This window comes from Musa acuminata, chromosome BXJ3-11 (genome assembly GCF_036884655.1).
Source record: "Musa acuminata AAA Group cultivar baxijiao chromosome BXJ3-11, Cavendish_Baxijiao_AAA, whole genome shotgun sequence".
Lineage (NCBI taxonomy): Eukaryota > Viridiplantae > Streptophyta > Magnoliopsida > Zingiberales > Musaceae > Musa > Musa acuminata.
In genome coordinates, this window is record NC_088359.1 from 32,170,530 (window position 1) to 32,190,653 (window position 20,124).

A 20,124-nucleotide genomic window follows, 5' to 3' on the forward strand; every position below is an offset into this window, starting at 1 on the left:
ATCATATTGGGTCATCTTGGCTATTTCATTCGAAAAGGATGAGAGCCCTCTCTAAAACTAGAGGATCAGTTAAGAGATAGATCGACATGATTGTGGGTGAACTAGCCTTGACTTCTACTCGATAATGGTGTCCCTCTCATAGAAGTCATGACCCAAGATGTCATTAATAGACCCTTAAGATGGCACACGAAGTTGACCTCTCACCTCGAGCCGATTGAGCTGCTTCTTGAGGTGTTATTGGACCAAGTTATACTAAATCAAACTGTGAAGATCAGATTAAAGCTCCTTGAGTCCAATCGAGTTTAGCTTACTAACTTCCTCCGAGCAAATGTTGAAGTCTTTACATGATCTATCAGAGATATGCCTATAATTGACCCTAGTGTGGTATAACACCATATAAATATCTCCTTAGAGGCTTGATTGGTCAAGTAGAGGCCAAACAAGTTTGTACCTGATCGTCAACAAGCCATTAGCACCAACGTTGATAAACTATTAGGTGTTAGCTTCATTTTCAAAGTATAATACCCTTAGTGATTTGCTAATGTTGTACTTGTTAAAAAAGTTAATAGAAGTCGATGAATGTGCATTGATTACATCGACTTAAACAAAGCTTATCCGAAGGATAATTATCCCTTCCCTTAGATCGATCATCTAATATATGCTACCTTAGGTCATGAGCTATTGACAATCATAGACACCTTCATTAGGTACAACTAAATATGGATGACACCTAAGTATCAGGAACACACATATATTACTGATCGTGGGAGATAATGCTAATGGGTCATATTTTTCGGGCTCAAGAATACAAGCGCTACATAGTAGAGGGTGATCAAATAAGATATTTAAGGATCAAATAGGGAGAAACATTGAGGCCTATGAGGATGACATGACCTTCAAAAACAAAATATCTGATACACACTTAGCTAAACTGGCCGAGATGTTCCTAACACTAAAGCGATTTAATATGTTTCTCAACTCCACCAAATGTGTCTTTGTGATCAACGTAGGAAGTTTCTTGAGTTCATTACACACTAATGAGGGATATATGCTAATCCTGAGAAGGTCCAAGCCATAATGAAGATGTGCTCTCATTGATCAATTAAGGAGGTTCAACAACTAACTAGTAAGATGGCAGCCCTCAGTTCTAGATCTAGCATAGTCGGTCATTGAGAGTGATAGCCAATCTTACGAGGGCAATTGAGTATCAATAGAGGATCATTCGCTCTCGGTGTCATAAGAGAAATATCCCATGTATTCTCGCTTAGGAAAATTCATGACTAGAGTCATTCAAATTTAGAGAGAATGAGTTCTCTGGGAGAATTTGATTAAAGAGAGGCTCGTGTAGATGCCATATGAGCCTAATAATACCATATCTGGTATATGGTCTCTAGGATATTAAATGAATGAGGGATTATAGATACACGATAATTAAGAGTAGACAAGTCCAATAGATCCCCCCTATACTATCTAGGGGTTATGGCATAGTGGTATAATACGTCCATAGTCAATGAGTTGAGTGAATTATTATGAGATGATAATTCACTGAATCAGAAAGAGTTTTGATAAGTGCAACTCACGACCAGCTCAGTATTGGGCCTAGAGGGTTACACATATATGGTGAATGATGCAATGAATAGAAGATTGGATATGTGATATCTAATAAGCCTCTATTTTTTTAGATTTATTGGGTAAGACTTAATAAGAGTTTAGAGTGGATAATTAAATAGAGATCCAATTTTCATTAAGTCAGGGATAATTGGAAGAGGATCCAATGCCCAATATGATAGGATCCATTAGGGTAAATAAAGAAGACTCTCTATAAAAGGGATATGAGACTAAAAGGGTTATAAGGCTGAACCCCTTTAGTCGCCACCTCTTGAACCTGCCCCATTCTTCCTCCAGAAATCTGCCCCGTCTCTAATGTGAGAGGACAGTAAGAGAGCTGCCCCTTTGTTGGTGCCCCTGTTTGCATGGTGGTGTGCAAAAGTAAGGAAAGAATACCTTATGTGAGGAGGTATGTCATTGCTTCATCCATCATGTGGATCACCACTAAAGAGGAGCTTACGAGAGCTCCTTCATTTACAGACTTAGATCTACAATTTTAGAGATATATGATAACCCTTAAGTGAGAGTGTCTCATGAATCTTACTTAGTTTTCAGTTTCATAAGTTTTTTACTCCTAATCATCGCACGAAGATCCTATACCCCCACTAGTTCCAATTCCAAGGTTCTTGCATAGGATTCTCACTTGATGCAATATTTAATAACTTTCCTATCAAACAAAGGATTGATTAGAGAAAAGGTTGATAGCTAAATGAAGAAAATATATCCGAGATGCCTCCCCTTTGGTTAAGCATGAAACTACACTTGAGATTCCCTTTGAGAGTGGAGAACTAAAAAACATGACTCATCCGAGCTATCGAACGCCTAGAAACACGATTATCACATGCCAAGTTAACACTGAGCACACGTTGACGCTTAAAAGAAGGTCTTGAGATGCACGCAGTAGGAAGTAATTGATAGGAGGAATTTTACCCTCTAATAGGCAAGACCTTCTTTTAAGCGTCAACGTGTGCTTAGGCAAGACCCATACTGCATAATATTTTTTTGGATCTATCTATTATAAAGCCATTAATTTATTATCAATGAGATATTTATTTTTTACCACTTTCCATCTTAGTCGTGACTTAGCATTGAAAGGACTTGGTCAGGTAACCCAAAATAGAGCCAAAAATGATAAAAATATCACCATCAATCACTCCATCAATGTTTAAGTTAGTGGAGGCTTGAATTGAAGTAATATATTAATGTTTAAGTTAACGAAGATATGAATTGAATAATATATATATATATATAGTTATTTATATTCAAAATTGAAGTAATAGTCCTAACGAGTGGACAAATATTTTCTCTGTTAAGATGTAACAAAATTTATCATTTCTTATCACATCGATGTCCCCACATGTAATAGTATGACATTAGTGCTATCAATTCGACTTTGTCCGTCAAAACAATCTCATGATCCATTAGATCCTTGGCTTAACGACGGATAATTTTCTATGATCAATGATTCTAAACCATCGTAACTTTTCTTTTCCCCATCTGATTGATTTAACTCCGATCCAAAAGCTTACCTTTTTCCAAGAAGAACGAGAAGGATAAAAAAACGAAAAAGAAAAAGAAAAAAAAATGGTAAGAACCAAAATTTCCTTAAAGTTCTTCCTACTTGCCTACATCCTCTATTTACTATACTATCTCAAAACATATTCTCTACATTTAGATTAAAAAAATCATTTATATTTACCCCAAAAACAAAATTAATGTACATAATTTTCTTCTCACTTCATCATTTGTAAGGATGATTGAACCAACCAATTAATTAGGTATCCAACTCGTCGCCAAAATTAATGTACTCTTTTCATATTTGGGTATTGTAATTTAGCTTAGATGGCATCCTCCTATAAACTCGATCGATTATTATATGGGAAGAAAAATCAATTGGGTATGCTAAATCGGAATACAGATAGATTTACCAAAGTTTAAAACTACTACTTGTATAGATATTAATCTCAAATCCCAATTAAATCGTATCTTTTGTTCCGTTAAATAAGATCGGATTTCATGGAATGCGATCACACGATCACCTATTTTTCAAAAAATAAAAATAAAATGATTATATATATATATATATATGTAAATATATATCAATATAAATTTACAGGCTATCGAAACCTCACCCAATCTTCCGCTGGTGAGAGAGAGAGAGAGATGGGTGGAGGAGTCCTGCGAACCGCCGCGAAAGCAGCGGCCCTCATCGGCTACCGTTCGGTCGGCCATCCGGCGGCGTCGAGGGCCTCCAGGCCGTCCTCCGCGGTTGTCTCCGCCGTGGCGCCGGCGACCGAGGCAGGGCCGTCGATCTCCGTCGCCTCTTGTCATAACGGCCTCCTGGAGGCGGCTCCTGAGATCCAGGGGCTCGCGTGGGAGTTCGACGACTGGGAGGTCGCCGATTGGGAAGAGGAGGAGAAGGATGTCACGCTCGATTCGCTGCATCCGGCCCCGAGGCTCGTGTTCGGGCCCGTGGCCTCGCTGGAGGAGGCCAAGGAAGCGACTTCCGATCTCAAAGATGCCCTCGACATGTAAGCCTCGTTTCTCAACCCTCTTTCCTTCTCCATAATAGGATTCGGTTCCCTCGATTACACTCTTTTATGACAAAGACTCGAGCAAACCGATCCCCATCCAAAAGAGGAGTTTTTGACTGTGGAGATATATCAACTGACCTAGATATATCAAGATTTATCTTTGGCTAGTCTCTTGATAGGATCATAAGTCCATATGGATGTTTTGACCGCAGGAAAAGTATTGGCCAATAGACATGTAAATAGATATAATAAGCAAGGTTTGCGCTCTCTTACTAGACCCTATGGTGGGCTTTGGTCGAATCGGTACATACTAACAGTTTATTGACACATGATACAATGGCATGCATAAAAGGGGGAGGAGGAGAAGGACAAAGAGGAGATGGTGGAGAAAGTAGAGTAGGAAGGAGGAAGAGAAAGGAAGAAGAGGAAGTGATAGAGGAAGAGAAGGAAGAGGAAGTGTACCCCAAGTAGGTGCCATGCTGCATGTAATTGCAGGTGGCTCACAGGGTCAAATTATGGAAAATATATATAACTAAGAGTTTTACATTCCATTCTGACTCATCTTCATCTTGAGGACCTTCTATTTTGTCTTTTGCATTGCACTCATGGTTTTATAGCCTCTTCGTTTCTTCAATTTGTTTCTGGCCACTATGTTACTTGTCTATATTGCTTTTTACATTTTTATTTGTTTTTACTCTATTTTTGTTGTATTAATTTTGCCTTTCTTGCCATTGCATTGCTGCAGAAGCCTCTTTTTTCTTTCTCAAATGTTAAACTCATCTCGATGTTCATGTTTTTTGCAATGAACAAAGCACTTAACTTTTAAGCTAATAAGCCAAAATCAACATTTTAACAATTTACAGAAAATTGAATAGCTTTTTAAATTGTATTCTTCTCAATTGTCACTTAAAATGTGTCTCCAATAAGGCATGTGCCTTGTGCCTAGGTTCCAAAGCACTTTAGAACTTTAGTGCATCTCAAACCTTTAATCACTTTGGTCCTTGTTTCAAGGAAAATTTGATTTTAATGTTTACCACGTTCACTAATTTTAATTCTATTTCAGGGTATATTCCACCCCAGACACCAATGAGTCTACTGTTCAAGCTCCTCAAGAGTCTACTCACAGTGAAGCTTCATCCATCGTCCCATCAGCGCCAAGACATGTTGTTCAGGCTTTTTCGCTGCTGCGAGGAAGCCCTGAAGTTCAGGTTTATATGAATAAAATAGTCTTTAGATTTCAGTATGCACTTCTGCATTAATGTCTGGTCTTTTTGTCCTTGATAATATCTTTGACTATTTGTTGAATTATCCTATAGGATATATTATTAATGTTGCAAAAAATTTACTTAGTTTTTGAGGCATACATTCATGATGGATTTTTTTGTTGTGGTAAGTATTTTTTTCAAATAAAATCTTGTTTGTTATGGACATATATCTATTTCTTGCCACTAGGTATATTCTCAAATTTCAAATGTTATCTGTACAAACTGGTTTCATATTTAAATGTGCACGACATATTTTTAGATGGTAGACTTAGTTTCTTTGGTGCACTATTTGCAGATGGCATCCAATAAATGATTTAAAACAACTTTCGTTCCTTTCAGTTAACGATGACTCAAATAACTTCAAATCTATGCTTTTTTCATTAGCAACTGAAGCATGTCTTGGGATTTTGCTTGTCGATTTTTATGTTGTTATGCAGTTAAAACAACACCGTTGTTGAGACTTTGTTACTCAAATAAGGTTAAGTATGAGAGTAGCCGAAAGGTTCGTTGGAATCCTATACATCAATCGACAAATTGTGGTTCCCATTCAATTTTTCGTTTTCCCACTTTGATCGATTTTACCAAACCAATTATTTTAAACATCCATTAATTTTCTAGAAATTGCCATTCATTGTCATGGTTCTATTTTAGGATGTTGTTGCTTCGCTTGCTTCTGATGAGAATGTTTGGAATGCTGTAATGAAGAACGAAAAGGTCATGGAATTTTACGTAACTCACCAGTCAAGTAAGTATAGACATTGACTTGTATAAACATTAAGTTGAAAGGAATGTGATTTACCCTAGTTCCTTTTTTATATCTCTCTGCAGTTGCTCTCAATTCTGAATCAGATGTTGCTGATGATTGTGAATCTTCTACCGCTGAAACAACCCCAAACTCAGTCTTTTCAGACTTTGTGCATAATGTCAAGGTGAAGGTGGTAGCCATGGTTAGCAACATCACCAGCTTCTTTCAAGAAATTTTACAGACTTTAGGAAGGAGTTCCAGCTCAACCAGCACAAACACTGATAAACCATTTGTCGACTTCACGATCGGTTCATCTTTTATGGCTCTAGCAATTGCCACCATCTTGGTAGTCTTGCTCAGGAGAGGATAAATCTCAGAAAACAATGGAATAAATTGAGATGCAGTCGGTTAATAATGCCCACTATGGGTAAGGATGCTCGGAGAACTGTCAACTTGCTTGCTTGTGTCAATGCCTACAAACTCATTAATATATCAAGTCATGTTTATATTTGGGTTTTTGAACTGTTTCTTGGTCGAAATATGCATCGCAATGCTTTTACTTTATCTTGTCGAGGTTATGTGTGACTTACCTTCTTGCTAATAAGAAGAAAGACTTATCGGTTTTGTTTGGTGTTCCTGAATTGCGATGGAGCAGGTCAGATTCGGCACGATACGTCCCGTATTGTGGGTTGTCAAATTCAGGTGAAGATAAAACCTTGACCTTGGAGTTGTCGAACCTGCAAAATAGATGGGTAAGCGTCGTTGCCTTAGTTGACTTTGAGCTTCCTCTGTATTGTGGGTTGTGTGATCGTGCGGTTGAAGGGATCCTTTTTGCTCTTTACGGCGGCTAGAAACATCCCATGCATGTATGCTGCGTGATGATAGATTGGTGCTTGGCAAGAGAGTGGTGCGAAATGGAAGAGTGACTTTTAGTAGAAAAGTGGTTATTGACAGGTAAATGGTGTTGAATGGAAGGGTGGAGAAATGTGTTTAGCATACAATAAAAGAACGATGCCAATTTTTTACTTTTTCCTTTTTCTATCGTTCGTAGAGTAGAGTGTATTTTATTTTTTAAAAAATAGAGATTATCTTTGGCTTTCAGTTGCCACTTCTGCTCCTTGTCCATCGCCCTCGGGAGTGCTTTGGCCTGGCCTTAGTTTGTCATTGGTACCACTAATGCCCTCGTTTGTCACCCTCGAATACGTCGTCACCTTCATTCGCTACTGTAAATGCCCGCTATGTTGAAGGAGAGTGCCCTCGCACTTCCGCTTGTTGCTCCTCTCACTCCTCTCACTCCATTGCCCTCGGGAGTGCCTTGGCCTGGCCTTATTTTATCATTGGTACCACTAATGCCCTCGTTCGTCACCTTCATTTGCTACTATAAATGCTTGCTACGTTGAAGGAGAGTGCCCTCGCACTTCCGCTTGTTGCTCCTCTCACTCTCACTCCTCGCACTTCAATAGCAATGCAGACTATGGTAGGGACAAAGGGCGAGGGCTCATGCAAGGGAGGGTTTCTTGTGTGATGGAAGTAGTAGTGAGGGGTGGAAGTGAAAGCAGTGAAGAGGAGAGACCAAAGGGTGTGATGGTAACAAGGGACCTTGCGAGGCTTGTAAGGACGATGAAAGGCCTCTACAAACGAGGTGGAGGCAACAATGACAACAACGAGAGACCTCACATAGGTATTGATAACGACGATAATGTGATGAGGATGACAAAACCTTATAGTGAAGTAGAGATGGTAGACGACAATGAAAAGTGGAAGCGACCATTATGCGGTGACTGACGGGGTGAAAGTTAAGGGTAATCTTATTTTTTAGAAAATAACGAATACTCTATGAGAATAAATAAAAAAAAAGGAGGCCAACATATATATATATATATATTGCTTTATTTTATTTGCATTCTTTTTATATATTATAAAAATATTCATTGTTAAAAGTATGTGCGTCAGGCACAATCTACACATCTACTAAATTTGATCTGCCTTAGATGTTTGATATATCAGTCTCATCCAATAGCACCGGCAAGTTACGTGGTCTGGCGAACGTGCTGTGCTACAAACCGTGGCCGACGCTTCTTCTTCACGGTTGAGCTCGGGATGAGACAGTGCCGGAAGAACCAGACGTGCCAAAGGCCCAACGGCACCAAGTTCGCGGCCGCCGTCAACAACATCTCGTTCGTGTCACCCACGACGGCTCTCCTCCGGGCACACTTCACTGGGTGGCCCAACGACGTTTACACCCCGGACTCCCCTCTCGTCACCCTGATGCCATTCAACTACATCGGAGCTCCGCCGAACAACACGATGGTGAGCAAGGGGACCAAGCTGGTGGTGCGCTTCCGTTCAACACCGGCGTCGAGTTGGTGATGCAGGACACGAGCTCACCTCCATGGCTACAACTTCTTCGTCTTCGGGCAAGGGTTCGACAACTACGATCCGATGAATGAACCCGCCAAGTTTAACCTGGTGGATCCAATGGAGAGGAACATCACCGGAGTTTCGACCGACGGTTGGATGATCATGAGATTCTAGGCCGACTTAAGGAAGATTTATATGAGGATCCTACCTAATACTACAAGATCGGGATACTAATCATTGTTAACTGAAGGATCTAATCTATAATTAGACCTACGCCGCAATTATTAATGCCATCCCAAAAATGTTGTCTACAAACTCAACTATGGCCCACGCAATCTTGTAACTTATTTTCGAAGATACTACTACTACTATATGTCTTAGCCTCTTTAGAATGAAAACCTACGAAGAAAGGATACGAAACCAAAAGAAAAAGGGAAACGGAAGTTTTTTCACTTGTGCCCCCTGCGCTCGCCCTCCTCCAGCCCGGCCATCGTGTCGTACAAGGGCCGATTCATCGTCTCCGGCAGCAAGAAGACGAGCCACCCGCCGATGATCCCGCAGGCCCCGAACACAGCGAACGGCACCTTGCCCCCCAGAACCACCACCAACGGCGCCAGGATCGCCCCCATCTGCGCTGCCTGCGTCGCGCATCCCAGCGCTGCGTTCCGCACCACCGTCGGAAACAGCTCCGCCGTGTATATAAACAGCAGGTTGTACGTCGCCGCCATCCCGAAGATGCCGATGACCCCGCAGACCATCCTCACGATCTTCATCGCCCCCGCGCCGCTCACCAAGCTCCCGACGGCGCAGAACGCCCCGCTGATCCACATCGTGCTCACTGCCATTGGCTTCCGGCCGAAGAGGTCCAGGAGAAGTGCGGTGAGGATGTAGGCCGGCATCTCGGCGACAGAGTTGAGGACGACGCTGAGGTAGATGTTAGTATCGAGGTTGACGACGTTGAGGCTCAGGCCGTAGTACACTACGGAGCACAGGAAGTTGATCAGCACCGTCAGGAAGAGGCGAAGTTTCGTTGTGGGCGAGCGGAGGACGTCGACGATGGAGCCCGATACGACGGCTTTCTCGACACCGTGAGCGTCCACTTTCTTGACGGCGGCGGCGGCTTCTTTTTCGTCCCGTCCATCATCGCCTTCGTCTTCATCGTCGAGCTTGATCACGACTCCCGGCGGTATCGTCTTCCCGTTCTTCTCGGCGATGGTCTGCATGACGGCCATGGCGTCTGCGATCCTGCGACGGACGAGGTACCAGCGGGGGGACTCCGAGACGAAGGGGAGGACGGCGAGAACGAAGAACAGCGAGGGGAGGGACGTGACGACGTAAAGCGCGCGCCAGGACGGGAAGAGGTAGGCAATGCCGGCAAGGATGGCGATGCCAACGGAGAAGAAGTAGAAGGTGGACATACCGGCGGCGCCGCGCTTGGTCGGGCCGACGGGTTCCGTGGCGAGGACAAAAGCGCACAAGCCGACGCCGCCGGTGCTGAATCCGGTGAGGAAGCGGAGAGCGACGTAGACCCAGTAGGTGGGCGACAAGGAGGTGAGAAGGCCGAAGATTGCGTTGAGGACGCAGACGATGGTCAGCGATCCTTTCCTTCCCATGAAGGAATCGGACAGGTGGCCGAAGACGCCGGATCCTGAAACCAACGGTGAACAGACAGTGAATAGACCGGCAAGAAACATAAGCCGAGTGGTCACTTGGGAACGTCAAGTCTCATCGCCCTCCCACATTAAATCCTTTTTGTCTCATGTCTGATACGTCAAAGTCTCATGTTTGATACGATTAAATATATTCATCCCATCCCCCTCCCACATTAAATCCTTTTTGTCTCATAGCAATCATTCATACAAAACCAATAAACCTGTAGTTAATAAAGAAAATTGAATTTTTTGTTTTTATTCTTTTTTATTTTCATTAGATTGAAATAATCTAAAACTAAATTATCGTCAAAATCGTAACTCAACCACAATTGTTGGTATGCCGTAACGATATAAGATCCAAATATTACGAGACAAATCATCCATGGAATGAAAGCCCAGTCTTTCAAGGATAAAAATGTAATAATGGTGTGGGCCTATCGAGTCGTATGTTCGGACACCCCACCCCGCCGAACGTTTCGGGGCACCGTCAGTCGTAAAGATCACCTCAAGATTTGAAACGGTAGGGAGAGGAGGGCTCACCGATCATGCAGCCGAGGAAAAAGATGGATTGGGCGAGGCCGACCTTGTAGCGCTGGCCGCAGACGAGGCCCCACTCGGCGACGGTCGAGGCGGCCGCGCCGACGGGCCAGTCCGGTCGGCAGGGGTCCGCCGCCGCCGCCTCTCGGCCGGGCTCTCGATCGGCGAAGATCATGACCATGGTGTGGAAGGCCTCGAGCGCCCAGGCGGCGGACGCCAGCACGAAGTGCCGTAGCTGCCACCGGCCGAACTCCCCCGCGTAACGCCGGAGCATCTCGTCGATCCCCACCCTCTCCTCGACGGGGGAGGTGGGGAGGAGGGGAGAGCGGAGATCGGTGGTGGTGGCGGCGCCGCCGCCTTCCATGGAGCCCATGTCGCTCGGGTTAGGTATCGCTTCCGCAGGATACGGTATCGGGATCCTCCCCTGGAGTTGCGATATCCATCCGTCCACCAAGTGTTGGAGTTTAAATGGGCGAAGCTGGCGGTGCCGTGTTCGCCAGGTGTATGGTTTACATTAAAATGTTCCGGTTCTGTGGATTTCAAACCGAATCACCCACCACATAACCCCACTCCAACAAACTCAACATGGAACTAACTCCAAATAAATGATGCTCGATTTAATTGATTCTTTTCACTACATATTTATTGGTCGTAAACGTGCATAAAAATAATGAATGAATATTTCCCAACTTGTAATCGTATCGGATAAACACTACTAGTAGGTTTGACTATATTTTTATGTGTGTGTGTAAATATACTAGTTTTCTATTAATATTTTGAATTTAATATTAGATCTCGATGTGTGCCCATGAGATGCATCCAATAAGGTGCGAAGAGGCTCACGTCACCGGGAATCTTATAACAGCATATCCTCGGTCAACAACGAGCAGTGGGCGGAAGCAACACGGAAGCAGTGGAGCCACGTCACAACGAGCAGCGGGCAGAAACAACGTGGAAGAACAGGAACCACGTCTCGCCACGTAAACCAATACAACACTCCAAGGTCACACCTGCCGCGCCGCGAGCGGAGGCGGCACGCTGAAGCGACGCTGAGCCCTTACGCGCGCGCCCATGTGATTTAGTACTACGCATGGCTTCTTCCTCCATGTCGTCTTTATCGTTTCGCTTTCCGGACTCGCAGTGCGCGCGACGTCATTTGGAACGCACGGCTTCTTGCTCGTGGTCGTCTTCTCCGTTTCGCTTTCCGGACTCGCAGTGCGCGCGTCGTGGATAGAAAGCGAAACTGCTGAAGAGTTCGAGTTCGACTTGGCGGACTCGATTTCTAAAGCTTGCTGTGTCCGTCGTGGATTTTTGTGTCTTCTTTCGCTCGTCGCGTTTCCTCTGTCTTATCCTACGAAATCACATTCCGTTCCACTGGATAATGTAGGAAGATCGCTAGTCCTTCTTTTGTCATACTAATCAACAAGCTTTAAGTATCTGTCACGGAGAGTTTGCCAATGACTTATTAAGCTCATTGGAAACGCGATCGAATGCATATATGGACGACGCAACCAGAAGAAGAGGAAGAAGAAGAATATTAAGTGCCAAATTGCAACTTTGAATGGGTAGAAACCGTCGGTCTCCAAAGCACGAGAGTGAAGCACGCATCGAACCGTACATCAACATCGATTCCGAAGAAAGCTTATCAGGCTTGCATTTGTTGGGGCCTTCGCGTCGTTGGGGCAGCGCCGACATCCCTGGTCGTCGTCCTCCCTTCCGCTTCCGCTGATGTGGCGGTCGCGGCGGCGTAGTAGGCGACGCTGAACACTGCGTGGATGAAGCACAGGATCCCACCGATGGACAACAAGTGACGGTGAGGAAGCCCGCAGGAGGTTTTCGACTTGGCATTGCCCAACGCGCCGGTGAGCAACATGATGAATCCCACCGCCAGAATTATCCTGTCCACGGATTAAAGCAGGTTTCGGAATCTATTATCAGTAGAATTTATATTACTAGCGTTCTTGTTTTGTTCGAGGTGATTACCATGAGAGCACAAGTGTAGCTGCAGCCATTTGCTTGTTTGCCGATGATCGACTAAATTCCTCGGTGGTGCAGATGCAAACGCACCCACCGAACAGGTTTGTGACTGCTTGAGCCAGCAACAGTAGTATGGCTGCAGCCAGTCCCAACCTGTAGGCTTCATGGACGGGCTCTTTGCACTCGAAGATCAACACCCTCAAATGCTTGCCCTGTTGAAGCTCACAAACTCTCGCATTAACCTTGGTTCTTCACTATGCGGCAGACAGAAGACTAATCATATTCATTCGACTCACCTTGTTTTGGGCAACCTGAGCTTCTATCCCAAGAATACCAGCAACAATGTCCATGATCACTATCAGGATGCAGATAAGAATCCCTCTCATTCTCGCCATTTTTTCCTTTCGAGACCAGCGATGAGATCGAAGAAGAAGAAGAAGAAGAGGTGATGTGTGGTGTTTCCAAGCAAGGGATGGAGGGTTGGTAATATAATAGCTGCAAAAGCAAGAGAATAACATCGACGGCGTACACCGTCGACATGCTTGATCTTAGCTGTTGCAGATGCTGTCATTCTTGTAGTTCACTCTGGCTTCACTTTTTCTGGTCACTGGATTCCTTCTCATGTGAAGCAAGGAAAGCTTGGTATCGGTGATGCAGCAAGAACCAGCATGGCAGGGATGGAAAGCTAACACAAAGGGGAGAATGCATGCTTTTGGGTTGTACGTGTTCTGAGGTTGAATTAAAAGGTTGGCCTGAGATGAAGTCGCTTGACATGGATTGAGAAGTCGTCCGCATCTTTCACCCAACTTTGAAAGCTGAGTTGCCCTTGCTAAAGCTGAGTCTTCAACAGGAATCCTTCTGCAGCAGGCTCAACCCTTACGACGCTCTTCGCACACAGAATCCTCTACTCTTGCAGAAGAAAGGAACATATATATATATATATATATATATATATATATATATATATATTTCCGCTTGGTTGATGTTGATGAGATCTAGCAGTAGTCAAAAGGATCTGCACATTAATTTCATCGATCCTTAGCTTATCTCAAACGACCTGCTAAAGATACATTTGCCGGACACACAGTTCACATGGCCACGCAGTAGCCATTTAAATGCTTGTCTGTTGTTGGCTAGTCTATTTTTCGTGTCTGTATGATGAGCTGTTTGATATGTATAATTCAGTCATCTCTGTGCATTATGCTCCTAATTCAGTTGACAAGTGACAGTGGTGGCACAATCAGCAGAGAAGAACCAAACTCAGCCAGCAATACATTATATATATATATATATATATATATATATATATATATATATATATATATATATATATATATATATATATATATATATATATATATATATATATATATATTAGCTCCGGTGTCATCTTGGTAAAAGTTCAGCTGAATGATTTGAACTGGCAGTGCAGGAGCCACAGTAAGTAAGTAGTTACTACAAATTCACATGATCTTCCTATTTCTTCTTCTCGACATGGAGTGAAGAGGATGATTGATGTGCATCACCAGTCTATAGAGCAGCGTGGTGACGAAAAAGAGTGCCGCGACGAGCCATTACGGAGACCATGGACACCACCATTGGCAGAGGCATCGACGACGGCTCTGCCCAACTCTTGAGTGGCCCGGGCCAGCATTTTTTCCCTCTCAAGATGCCGGCGGTAGCTCTCGAACACCCGAGAGCTCACCACCAGGCCAAAGTCCAGCAGGAAGAGGAGCTCCAACTCCATCCGGTTCAGCTCTGCGTTGCTCACGCCGCCCACCTTCGCGAAGAATGCGTTGTTGTGGTGCCTGCACACACCACAACCACCACCACCACCACCATCATGAACAGAGAGCATTGAAACAACAAGGGATAGAGACATGGACCTCGGCCAGTTGTTTCCATGAAGTAGCAGAGGGCTGAAGTCCCACAAAGTAGTATTCACAACATGTTCCCTCTCTCAAGTCCTTTCATGTCTATGCATATTAAAAAGTCAATGAGAGAGAGAGAGAGAGAGAGAGAGAGAGAGAGAGAGATTGGTCTCCCAACCCCTCTCCTTGTTGAATTCAGTGACTCGAAGGGAAACGAAGGAAATTGACAATATGTTGAAACCCTTTTTAATCCTATTATCATAATTGCAAAATTAAAAAAAAAGGTGAAGTGTTTTTTTTACTATTGTATTACTTTTCTATTCCCACCATATTTATTCTAATACTAGTAGTTTGATTGCGCTCGATTAAACGATAGCTAAAACGAATCAGAGAAATAATTGAGGTCACGAATCAAGAGCGAACAAGCAAGAGGACGGAGAGAAGAAATCAGGGGGCATACTTGTCGTCGAGGACCTTGGAGGCGATGAGGAGGCTGGTGAGGACGAGGCGGTGGACGTTGAGGGAGACGACGGGGGAGGCCGGGTGGCGGTGGGCGACCCGGTCGATGTACACAAAGCCCACCACGAAGCACGAGGAGCTGCACCCCGTGTACCGCCACAGCCGCTCCAGGTACTTCCCCACGCTGATGCCCGGCGACCGCGTCCCCCGGAACGCCGCCAGCCCCCTCCCCCGCATCCGCTCTGCGCCTAACGCCGCCGTCTCCCCCTCCTCCTCCTCCGCGTCTGTCCGTGTCACCCGCTCGTTCCGCGCCACCATCCGCTCCAGCGCGTGCACGATCCCGTCCAGCACCCGCGCCGCGGCCTCCGCGTCGCCCGTGTCGCCACCTGCGACGTCCTCCATCGTTGAAGAAGGCATCTCCTGTTCTCGTTACCTCAAGAAGGCAACATCCTGACTCCTCTACCGGACGTGCAAGTTGTGCAACGCAACCAGAAGAGGTCGTCAGCGTCATCCAGATAAGTGCGCGATGACGAACGAGTGGATCGAATCAGTTAAATCCCGGCCAAGATTTCTCATTTTCTTTTCTTTCCTTTTTTTATTTTTATTTTACAGCGAGTTATGGATAAGACGGGGAGTGGGGGGCGGAGGAATGCAACTCACGTACCTTTCATGCAGCACGTACAATTGATATATGTGCATCAATCAGTGTCTTTGTCAATGTTGACCGCTTGCCGACGCACCGAGAAGTTGGATTTAGAGCAGGACGATGCAATAGGGAGCCAAGGAACAGTTCTCCAAAAGACGCCATGTGCTCGGTCGCCATCACAAACAAGCCTTGCAATCTCAACCTTGAGGAGTTGCAGAGAATCCTGACAAAAGGTTTGGACTACGGAGACCGGTAGACAAAAGGTCGCCATTCAGCACCAGTAATTGTTATCTTTGGCATCCTTGATAGGAGGTTCTGAGTCTTCATGATTTCATAACCTGAAAGCAGAGAAAGAGCCAACGGATATCAGAGGCTCCAAAATTGTTTTAAGAACAATTCAATCTAATGGATGTATTCAACTAATTGCTGGAGAGGCATCAGCCCAAAGTCCAGAATTCTGTTAATATTCTTGAAGAACTGAAAGAATTCAGAGGAAACTCTAAAAGCATTTATGACAAATTCTTGACATGACAGTACAACACTGTCATGGTGATCAGTAACTGAGTCGATCCCTGGTGACAACACTAGTGAAATGCACAAGTTTGAAGAGATACCAAATATTATGTGCAACAAGATGTTTCCAAAGGACACAGACCTAATATATACACCTGCATACCTTACAACAAACACATCTTCGTGAGACTGTCCCAGCAACATATCGAGTCATCCTCACTACAGCTAAGTATGGTGCTGCACTGGGAAAACAAGAACATGGTCTTAGCGGTATATTAAGAGCAAAGATTCGAGAACTTACAGAAGTTGGAGGAGGTTCCTCAAGAGATCGTTCGGAGAATGTTAGCAAAAATAACAATCTAATGTGAGTTAAAAGCTTAGCACCTGAAGTAGGAGAATATGGCTGTCTGCCTTACTGGAGACAAATGCATTTAACATGAGATTACCTATATCAGGAGCCAAAATGAGAATAGCTACCATTTACATGTATAAATTTATAGCAACGACAAGAAAACAAATAATATCAGCCATGGAATTGAAATCTAGTGACCTTGCAATGAGAACAGGTGGGCGGGCTGAACTGGAGCTCCCAAATAGGGGGATATTGTATAAAGCCAAATATTCATTGCCAATATAGATGACCAAGAAATATCATTTATAACACAGATATACATCATACATGTGTCACAACCTTATATCTTTCTCTAGGCCTTAGTAGTGCCCTTAAAATGAGCATAGCTACATCAAAAAATAGCACCCTCTCTTTCTATAATCTTAATAGGACTAGGTGAAAACTGAAGGACTGGGATGATCATTTCATGGTAGCAAAAATTTTGAACTGCCACCAACCTGTACATTTGAATATTCTACAGGAACTTTATCTGATGTGCATAAAGTTTTAAATTCCTTCGGTTTCTAGGATTGGATTGATTGGAAATCAATTACAGTTCCCTGATTAGATGGAGATCAAGTCTCAAGTCTCTTGGGGGCACAAAACAAACCATCCAAGTCATTAAAAATTGAGCAACTAGTTGGCTGCAATGATGTTCTCACTTGTTCCTCTCATTTCAACTGCTTTCTACATCTACCACTTCATTCTTCTGACAAGTAACTTGCGTTGATGTGCTAAGAAAGGTTTGGAGGTGATGGAATATTCTGATGTACCATGTATTTGCACACTGCAATATCCTTTGACACTACGTTCTTTGTTTTCCACATCTGATAGCTCACTGAACTCATAGCACCACCGTATTTGGGTCACTACCAAATGATATAAGTTGAGCTTTATGTCTCATGCAACCCTTCTGTTGAGCAATCAATGTGAAATTACCTTGGGTACTAGTAACAATTTGTTTTTTGTTCTTTCTTTCATCAGTAAAGACTAGAGGGGACACCACCAGACAAAGAATAATTACCATAATTTTTCCAATAAAACCTAAAAAAGATCATAATTTCTGCAATAGTTCCAGACCTCAACTTTTTCAACTAGCATAGCATTTTGTTAGAAAATTTTCTTGAACAAGGACTTACAAGAAACAGAAAAGGAAAGAAATATCCGATAAGACCCTTTTATGCCTATACTTGCATTGTGGTTTTTTCTTGGCTACTTTAGTATGAACCAGTTCTGACAGCCAACTATGAGCTAGTGAAGCCTTTGATTGCCAGTGGTTCCTTGCATTTAGTGAAGACTACTAATTCGGTAGCTTAATCAAGCAAGAGTCGCACCCTTTTGTACGGCAGCGAACAGTATTGCTTTAAAATCATAAGCTAATTTCGGTAAATTTAAGCAGATAATTAAAAAGAAATCAATGCGAATTTTTTCACCTACCAAAGAGAAACATACATTTTCATCGACGTGTGCTCGCAAGACCATGATGGGAACCCTCACCTCCGCTGCCCTCAAGCAACCACCGATACAGAGTCACCTATCAAGGGGAACGCATTCCTTAGCATTGCCGCTTTTCCTACTTTCAAATACCAATCAAACGACAAGCTTCATCACATTCACATTCTAGTACAAACCACATAGAACAATAAACGAGAGAAGGATGCAGGAGGCAAACACGGTCGAATGAAAGGTAGGGTAGAGACCGGTGAAAGGGGTCGAAAAGGAACTGACTCGATTGCCGGCGAAGGCAGCGAAGACGAAGTTGAATACGACGTAGAGGAAGTGCTTCCCTCGTGCACGCGATTGAAGACCTTGTGCTCGCTCTTCCTCGACGCCGTCAGCGACCGGGTCGCACCCCAGTCCGCTCTTCGCCGCCCCGGCCCCGTCTTCTCTCTTTTAGGTCTGAGGAATAGGGAGGCCAAGAAAACTCCCTTGCTTGTGCGGGCGGATCTAATTTAAACCATGACGCGGCCCAATTATGAAGAATAATTGAACCGACTTCCGTTGATTGTGAATAATTGAAGATTAAATCCAAGAAATATTCAAATATTTGAAGGGATACATACATACATACACGAGCAAAAAAGAGACACAACGACCCATTATTGGGTAGCGTTGTTGGGCCCATGAACGACCCAATGGCAGGCTGTCCTCTCCGTGACAAGGATTCGGACGGATCATCGACGCCACGAGGGACCCGATAAACCCAATTAGTGACCCAATCCCACAACTCGGCCGACTCAGTCCCAACCCCTTCGTTGGGGGGTTTGTTTAGTCTTCGATGATTCCTTTTGCCTGCAAACGAGGCCGCATGACCACGCGAGTAGCATTTGATTGCCGACAGATTGGGATTCCAGCCCATCTTGCGTTACACCTGTTTGTGAATTTGCCTGTGGCCCCAATTATTAAGTGGTGGGGTCCCGCTGCGGTATGACCTGCAGCCACAACCCTTGGCTTGGCTTGGCTTATCTTATTAAGCAACAAAGTAAGCGCATTGTGGGGTTTGTCCCCCAATTATGTACCAGCAGACACGTGCTCATCTCTTCTCTCTCCATCAATTTATGCATATAAATTAATTTTCTTCCCTAAAAAACAAATTAAATATAGCGTAATTAGATTTTTTTTAGAAATAATTAAATATATATTTATTCTAATTATTGAAAATTTAATTATATATTAAGATAGATATTCTAATCCGAGACAGAACATCGCCTTCAAGGAAACCTGCTGTGTGTCCGTCTCTTCTTTTTCCTCTGTGTTATGTTTCAAGCACGTTCCGTGCATGAACGCAGCTGTCATATGCTCACCACCTTCCCTCTCCGACCTCATCGCCTCCGTTTCCTCGAAGGAACTGCCCGTTCCCATCCGTGCCCATGCTTTATTAAGCCTCCCCCTCCGTCTCCATCTGCCATCACAAACAACCACTCATGGCGCGGGGGCAGCAGCGGCGGCCGATGGAGTTCGAGGACTTCCTCCCCGTCATGGCGGAGAAGCTCGGGGGGGACGGTCTCGTGGAGGAACTCTGCAATGGGTTCCGCCTCCTGATGGACCCCCGTCACCGGCTCATCACCTTCGACAGCCTCAAGCGTAACGCTGCCCTGCTAGGCCTCGACGGCCTCCGCGACGATGAGCTCCGGGCCATGATCCGGGAGGGCGACGGCGACGGCGACGGCGCGCTCAGCCAGTGGGAGTTCTGCGTTCTCATGGTCCGCCTCAGCCCCCAGCTGATGGAGGCACCCAGCCAGTGGATGGACCAGCCCTCCGCATTCATGAGCTAACTCCGATTCCACCTCCACCTCCTCCTCCTCCGACTTCTTCGCCATTCTCACTTCTAGATTCTGTAGTCTTCCTATCCAATAAATCACAGTGGATTGGGTAGTGATGGGATCGACCACCATGACTGGGCTGCTTTGGATCGATCGGATTATGATGTTCATATAATAATTCAAAGCAAATTGCTCTGCTTACTGCTAGAGATCTGATCTTTAGCACACCTTGTTTGGTGAATTGTTGATATCCAAGCTCGATATATGCCAAAATTGCCTACAGAATGAGCTGAATCGAAGTC

The 20,124-nt window shown here is 44.3% G+C and overlaps 5 protein-coding genes across 12 annotated transcripts; 2 read left to right on the plus strand and 3 right to left on the minus strand.

Moving 5' to 3' along the window:
- The first annotated feature begins 3,713 nt into the window (after positions 1-3,713).
- On the plus strand, positions 3,714-6,658 carry LOC135652481 (uncharacterized). Its single transcript, XM_065173426.1, has 4 exons — positions 3,714-4,139; positions 5,206-5,350; positions 6,059-6,152; positions 6,236-6,658. The coding sequence occupies exons 1-4, from the start codon at positions 3,772-3,774 to the stop codon at positions 6,520-6,522; spliced, it is 894 nt and encodes a 297-aa protein (XP_065029498.1). The 5' UTR covers positions 3,714-3,771; the 3' UTR covers positions 6,523-6,658.
- A 2,176-nt stretch (positions 6,659-8,834) lies between these two features.
- On the minus strand, positions 8,835-11,147 carry LOC135652479 (organic cation/carnitine transporter 4-like). The gene is made up of 2 exons (XM_065173425.1): positions 10,706-11,147; positions 8,835-10,161 (listed from the first exon to the last, which is right to left on the minus strand). The coding sequence occupies exons 1-2, from the start codon at positions 11,073-11,075 to the stop codon at positions 8,963-8,965; spliced, it is 1,569 nt and encodes a 522-aa protein (XP_065029497.1). The 5' UTR covers positions 11,076-11,147; the 3' UTR covers positions 8,835-8,962.
- A 445-nt stretch (positions 11,148-11,592) lies between these two features.
- LOC135652482 (protein VASCULATURE COMPLEXITY AND CONNECTIVITY-like) lies at positions 11,593-13,469 on the minus strand. Its single transcript, XM_065173436.1, has 3 exons — positions 12,976-13,469; positions 12,686-12,891; positions 11,593-12,600 (listed from the first exon to the last, which is right to left on the minus strand). The coding sequence occupies exons 1-3, from the start codon at positions 13,195-13,197 to the stop codon at positions 12,348-12,350; spliced, it is 681 nt and encodes a 226-aa protein (XP_065029508.1). The 5' UTR covers positions 13,198-13,469; the 3' UTR covers positions 11,593-12,347.
- A 599-nt stretch (positions 13,470-14,068) lies between these two features.
- Positions 14,069-18,471, minus strand: LOC103972448 (cyclin-U1-1). Of its 8 annotated transcripts, none has more exons than XM_065173432.1 (7): positions 18,288-18,471; positions 18,012-18,093; positions 16,553-16,614; positions 16,332-16,410; positions 15,674-15,993; positions 15,011-15,468; positions 14,069-14,487 (listed from the first exon to the last, which is right to left on the minus strand). In XM_065173432.1, the coding sequence occupies exons 6-7, from the start codon at positions 15,424-15,426 to the stop codon at positions 14,202-14,204; spliced, it is 702 nt and encodes a 233-aa protein (XP_065029504.1). In that variant the 5' UTR covers positions 15,427-15,468; positions 15,674-15,993; positions 16,332-16,410; positions 16,553-16,614; positions 18,012-18,093; positions 18,288-18,471; the 3' UTR covers positions 14,069-14,201. The 8 variants fall into 8 exon arrangements, with proteins under 8 accessions (XP_065029504.1, XP_065029505.1, XP_065029500.1 ...); XM_065173433.1 differs by having other exon boundaries at positions 17,997-18,093; XM_065173428.1 differs by having other exon boundaries at positions 18,012-18,132.
- A 907-nt stretch (positions 18,472-19,378) lies between these two features.
- Positions 19,379-20,029, plus strand: LOC103972449 (calcium-binding protein PBP1). Its single transcript, XM_009386791.3, has one exon. It carries the CDS (start codon positions 19,484-19,486, stop codon positions 19,832-19,834), a length of 351 nt encoding a protein of 116 aa, XP_009385066.2. The 5' UTR covers positions 19,379-19,483; the 3' UTR covers positions 19,835-20,029.
- Positions 20,030-20,124: the final 95 nt, after the last annotated feature.